This window comes from Babylonia areolata, chromosome 30 (assembly GCF_041734735.1).
Source record: "Babylonia areolata isolate BAREFJ2019XMU chromosome 30, ASM4173473v1, whole genome shotgun sequence".
Lineage (NCBI taxonomy): Eukaryota > Metazoa > Mollusca > Gastropoda > Neogastropoda > Buccinidae > Babylonia > Babylonia areolata.
The window spans coordinates 4,678,241-4,684,794 of record NC_134905.1 but is presented as its reverse complement, the minus strand read 5'-3'; the positions used below and the strand labels follow the sequence as shown (position 1 = coordinate 4,684,794).

At 37.5% G+C, this 6,554-nt stretch overlaps 1 protein-coding gene across 1 annotated transcript in view; it reads left to right on the top strand.

Annotated features, from left to right (window-relative positions):
• The first annotated feature begins 390 nt into the window (after nt 1-390).
• Nucleotides 391-6,554, top strand: part of LOC143275328 (putative ATP-dependent RNA helicase Pl10) — a 31,072-nt gene continuing 24,908 nt past the window's right edge. Inside the window, exons 1-2 of the mRNA XM_076579352.1 lie at nt 391-633; nt 2,604-2,666. Coding sequence (XP_076435467.1) covers nt 486-633; nt 2,604-2,666 — 211 coding nt within the window. The 5' untranslated portion in view covers nt 391-485. The remainder of the gene's footprint in view (nt 634-2,603; nt 2,667-6,554) is intronic.

The window sequence follows — 6,554 nt, the reverse complement described above, 5'->3', positions numbered from 1 at the left end:
TGAGACAGGGAGGAGGGAGCAAGTACAAAGTGTTGGCAAGAATGACAGATGCATGAGTCTTTAAGCTGTCTGGACCTTTTCATCATAAACTACCAAGGCCTCAAGCATCTTATCATGTTCAAGTATAAAGATATTTCATATGGTTTTTGAATACCAGTACTGTTAAAATTAATGTTATTCAGCAGATGCATTCTACTTTACTTTTATTGTGTTTTTTTTGTTTTTTTTAGCTGGAGTGTTGACAGACACTGAATGCACAGTTTTGAACCTAGAAGTCTAAAGGGTGACACTGTGAGTGTGAAATGCATATTGTGAAAAATAGGAAAAAGGAATTTTCTTAATCTTGTGTCAAATGATCATGTTTTTATATACAGCTCAGCAGAGATGCTCTACTCAAAAGTTGACTAAAAAGATGAGACATCTCCGGCTAACAATAGCTTGGTTTTAAAACTTTTCCCCTTGTTTTTTTGTAAAATGATTTCTTAATGTTTTGTGTCCACAAAGTGCCCTTAATTGGGGTGTTCTGTGTTTTTTTTTATGTGTGTGATCAGTTTGCTGGTCTGGACATCAGTGGAGGAGGGCGTGGACGAGACTTTGGACCTCAAGGTTTCCCCCAAGGACCAGGACCCAACAGTAAGAACACCTTTCACTTTGTTTTTTTCTTCCTTTTTTTTTTCTTTTTTTTTCTTCTCTCTATTGGTGCCCCAGAATTAGGGACATTCAGTTTTTCAGAAATCACTTTTCATTGATAATGGTTAGGAATAGGATTGCCAGGGGGATCCACTTTGGTTTTGGACTGCTTGACAAGGCTGTATTCTCATATGTCCCGGTTTCAAGAGGTACAGATCCATACCTGCAGTGTTGGTCAGGAAATGTTGGCAAGTTTTCCAAAGAATCATTCTTGAAGACTGTGACCCTCCACTATGTGTGGCCCTAGCCTTCCCGTTTGATTATGTATTATTTCTTGCCTTTGGCAGTTTGAGAGGTTGGTTCATTTTACATGTGACAGTTACAACAGTGTGTCAGTTGCTTAGTATCAGTGTCACCATCATGTGTACTCTTGTCAGTGTGCTACGTGCAGTCGTCAGTGCACAGCAGCTGAAATAACTAGCACGTTTCTGTGTTGGTCTGTACCAGAATGAGATGATAAACTGATGAACTGTATGCAGTGTTTTTGTTTGATTTCAGTGAAAATGAATTTATAAAACCGAAGGAAGATATGTATTGTCTGATGGCGGCAGTATGAAAGGAAGTGGGAAGTTATTACAGTTAGAGATTGAAAACTAACAGGAAACTCTGGACATATTGCTTTATGAATGTTTGAAGAAAGGATGAGTGTTTCACATGTAGAGAACTAACAGGAATCTCTGGACTGATCACTTTGTGAATGTTTGAAGAAAGGTTGAGTGTTTCACTGTTGAGTATTTCAACATTGAAATCTGTTTGTGTTCATCTTGTGCATTCTGCACTGGGTCTGAATCGGTTTACACACTAAAGTTTGTGAAGTATGTTGTGTGATTCATACAGTTTGCCAGTGCCATGTCTGACTCAGGCGTTGTTTTCTGATGTTTGTATCTTGTGTGAGGTGGTGTGTGTTTTGGTATTTTCTGACTTTTTACAGAACTGTAGATTTATTATACTGTCTTACTGTTGTTTTCACTAATTTCAGTTTAATTGTTAACATCCAGATTGTTTTCCTCTTTCATGAGTTTAAAAACCAGAATTGAAATATCTGAAAAGTTGTTTCATGTCCCACTTCAATTAGTTCAAGCGATTTTTTTTTTCTTGTGGTAGAGTAAGTAAATACTGCAGTGTACACTTGCAAAATATGGGATAGACAGACAAGCATGGATCAGAATTACAGAAAAACATTATTTAACTTGCAGAATTGAACTTGCATTTTGCTGGTTTATGTCCCAAAAGACACCTGACTTTTTAGTTAACATGCCCCATACTTCTTTTATCCCCCCAATGTTCTGCTGACCTGTCAAGACTTGGAACTTTTATTTGCATGTTGTGCAACCCTGTTGTATTGTATTAATCGGCTGGTAGCCCGCGTGATAAGACTGGTGGCAGGTGTACACTTAAGGAAAGAACATCATGGCGAGTGAGAATTGATTGCTCTGACCAGTGGATATTCTTAAAAACCAAAGGGTTGTTTCTGTCAAATCTTGTAAATTTCATTTTCCTCTACTGTACATTTATTTTACTTTAGTGTTATTTTTCATACTTGGTAGATGAAAGAACAGGACAGTCTGCTCAGAATGAGAAGCTGCAGGTTACTAGTGTCTGCCCTGAAAATGAGAACTGCCCCTAGTACGTAAGTGTATATCTCTTGTTCACGAGAGTTACATTAGTACATCAAAGCAATTCTGATCTGATCAGTCTGCTTTTGTTTTAATTGTATTCTCTTTTTTTATCATCAAGTTTATTAATAATTACAACTATTGAACAAGTGATGTACTAAGTGGTATGGAGTTCCATGAAAATCAAAGCTGCTTGTGGCTAGAAGTCTTGGAACAGTGTAGTTCAAAAGAAATATATTCCAGTGTTCATGATGGTTGTGATGTTGCTGAAATACACTCTGTCTCTCTCATTTGTAGATGTTGGCAACTTCCACCCAGTGCGGTTTCCATCGGCGGAGCAAATGGTTTTCTACAACCAAGGTGGTGTATTATTTATTATTCTCTTGTATTGCTTCACTCCTGTGGTGGTGTTCTCTTCTTTCTGTTTCATTCCTGGCCTGGAAATTTCCTTTTGTCTGTGTTTCTGTATAGCTTGAGGTTGATTTAAGATGTTTTCATTGCCACTTTTTCTTTTCTGTTATAAAACGGTTCTTCTGCTTGACTTTTGTACAAGTGGCATTGTGATATGAATGTCACCTATGCTACTATTCGCTGACTGTTGTGTCATTTGTTTGCTTGCGTTGATGTCGTCACTGATGTTATCACAGAATATATCTAATGGCTTTCATTGAATAGAAATCGGTGTTTCAGTAGGACTTTGTCATGGATAAGTAGTTGAGGTTTTTAAAGTATGTTTTAAGTAAGATGCGTGGATATGTCAGAGAGTGTCAGTGTAAAACTCTAGCCTTTAATACACTTTTTGAACGCATTTATCATCAGAGACTATCCGGCTTTGTTTAAAAAAAAAAAAAAAAAAAAAAAAAAGTTTAAGACTGAAAGTTAAATGGTTTAATTGGTCATCAGAGAAAGTTAGCAAGAGGGAAAATGTCTGATGTACCATGTTCAGTTGAAATAGTTTTGTGATTTTGTAAAGCCCATTGTATAGTTCTTGTTCAGACAGGTCAATGTTTGAGATCATTTGAAGAATTAAAACATGCAACAAAAAAAATATTAGAAAGAGGCTTTGTGGTTGGGGAGAAGACATTTCAAGAAAATGAAAGACGATAGGTCTCACACTGTGATTGCTATGGACGCAAGACAAAATGCAGTGTATGCTTTGGTCATGGTTTTTGCTTGTTTATTTTTATTATTGAATAAATCTTGCACTCTATTCTTGGAGCTGGATGCATGATGTACATTGTGTTCAGCATTTGGAACTCGGCTTGCCTCTGCTTTAAATGTCACTTGTCTCTTGGATGGTATTGATCAGTAATGTAAAACGGTGCGACTGTTCTCATAACCTGGCTGTCTTGTATATATCAGCATGATCAATAATAATGTTAGAATAGACTTCTCGGGTATGATAGCTGTCCTACATTGGCTCCTCCCCCATCTCGGCTATTAACTTGCGGCAGTTCAGTGTTTATAGAACATGCTTTGCTAACATTTTTGCATTGTTATAGGCATTTTGAACGTGTGTACCTTTATAAGTAGATTTATTTGCTTATACTAGTTGCAGATTCTGTTATTTGAGATGTCCAGATTGAGCATTGACAGAGATACTGTATCAAGATTGCAGGTTGTCTGCAATATTAGAATATTTGATATGATATTGGCTTTAGTATATTTGATCAGAAATTGGCTTTTGTATGGATGGGGTAGTTTCCATATTTGAACATTTTTCTGTATAGATATTTTTTTAATTTTGTTTTATTATTGATTTTCAACACTTCTGACTGAATGCATAAGCAGGTGTGATCACTGGTAATGATGAGTATTTTTACTGGGAGTGACTTCATTTTGTCTTTTGCAAAAGTTGGTACAGTCTCAGTTATCCAGTTTTTATGGATTAAAGGCCAAAAAAAGGATGGTGTGGTTATCATTATACTGGTAATGTGGGTTTTGTCAGTGGATGTTCTCTAATTTAAAAATTGTTAGACAGACCAGCAACCTTGTTGAGTTTTCATCCACACTTCAGTACTTGTGTAGTTAATCAATTTTCTCTTTGATATTTGCTGGCAGGCATTTTGTGTGACCCAAAGGAAAATTTTCTGTTTTTGGTTGAAGCAGACAATAAAGTGTTTTGTATCTGAATTGAATGTGAACATTTAGCTTGTGCAGAACTGTTGCTGCACTGCATAGTGTAGCTGGTCAGAAATAAATTGTAATAGCGTCAGCTAAATTTTATCTTAAGAAGTCTTGGAATAGTCCTGTATGGAATGCTTTTTGTTTTTCAGTATTCATACAATCAACTGAACTGCCCTAACCCTTGCTTTCTCAGTATCTTTCCCTGTGTTTGTTTCTCTCTGAACTAACTGAACCACTCTAACCCTTGCTCTGTCAGTTTGTGTTTCTCTCTGTCAGTTAATTGAACCATCCTGAGTTACTTGAGCCATCCTAAGCCTAGCTCTGTCTGTCTGTTTCTCTCTATATCTGTTTTCCTTTTTGTTTACCCATTTCCACCTTTTATGTTCTTTTAAAAGTTGCATGATACCAGCTTGTGGTTAAGTGGTTATTTTCTTATTCGTAATTTACTTCATTGAAGTGTCCTCTGAGTGGGCTTCACAGAATAATCACAAAGGTTTGATGTTGGTGTCTCACTGTTTGCTTGCAGCCAGTGTGTGAAATTAAGATGTCTATGTTTTCAAGCTGCCTCTGTAGAACTAGTGACACGTCTGTGTTCTCAGAAGACCACTAGTGTTTATGTTTGATCATGTCTGTGTTCTAAACTTATGCTGTCTTTGAAAATGCTCTCTCAGCGCTGTTCGTGAGTGTGTCCCAATATGTGTACTTGATGCAACATGGACACAACTTGAGGCAGGGATAGCCGCCAGACAAACGAAACCAGGCATGTTGTTTGAAAATCAGAGGTGGCTCATTTTGCCTGCTCACAACATGCAGATCGTGCAGAATGTGCTTTTGATGTGACTGCAAGACTCGGGCACAAGAACGAAACCTGGCTTGTTGGAAAACAAAAAGGCTCATTGTTTTGCCTACTCCCAACATGAACATGTGCAAAATGTGCTAAAACGATCAAGCCCATTTTGAAACACTCCACACTGTTGTTTATTGCTATTAAGTTTATTAAGCAAGTAGGTCCTATTACTTGGAAGTGTGGAGAGGACACACACTGTGTTCCCTGTGGTGGATTCAGGACCCACGGCGAGGTGGGGGACGGACGGGGCTGGCTCTGTGGGAGATTGGGCTGGCGCTGTTTATGTGTGTGTCTATTTCCCCCAGTTCATTTCACATTCACCTCAATTACTAGGAAATATATTCTGTTTCTGTTTCTGGTCATGTGAACAGTGTTACTGTTTGTGAAGTGTTTGCTTGTGCTGTTGCTGTGTTAAAAAAAAAAAAAAAAATTTAATAAATTTTTCATTAATTTTTGTAAAGGGCAAACGTAAAAGTGTTTGCTTCACTCAGAAGAATCTGGAGCAGCACTGTTTGTTTGTCCATTGTTAATTTAGTTCAGTTAATCTCGCCTCCAGTAATATTAACCCCCACCTTCTTTATTGGTTAGCTTACACAAGTGTGTGCTCATGTGTGCACATGTCAGGCATTCACTTTGACTCATGGAAACATCACTAAAGGGAGGATGGAGAGTAGTAGCATTAAGGTAGGACATAGTTCAGTAATAGTGTTTCTTGCCTTCCTGTGCTGAAAAACAATTGTCGGCATCATTTATTTACTGATAATGACAACACATTTCATTGCAAGGAAAGAGTCTAAAAAATATTCAGTATTAGTGTTTCTGCCTTGCTTTGCAGAGGGAAAAAGTAACAGTGCAGCTTATCATAATTCATTACTGAGGTCTCAAAGGCTACAGTTCTCAGCTGGAAAGTGTCTCAAACTCAAAAGATACTGAACCATGGCATACCAAACACGCTGCGAAGTGTCTCAAATTGAAAAGCACTGAACCACAATACACCAAACTCATTGCAAAATAAGTGTCAGACTCGAAAGTACTCAACCACGACATACCATACTCACTGTAAAGTGTCTCAAATTTCAAAGTAATGAACCATGACACACCAAAATCACTGCAAAATAAGTGTCTCAAACTCAAAAGTACTGAACTACACCACATCAAACTCACACAAAGTGCCTCAAACTCATAAATACTGAACCATAGCAAACTTATTCAAGTTATTGCATTGTGTCTCCACACAAAAGTACTAAACCACGCCACCTCAAACTCACTACAAA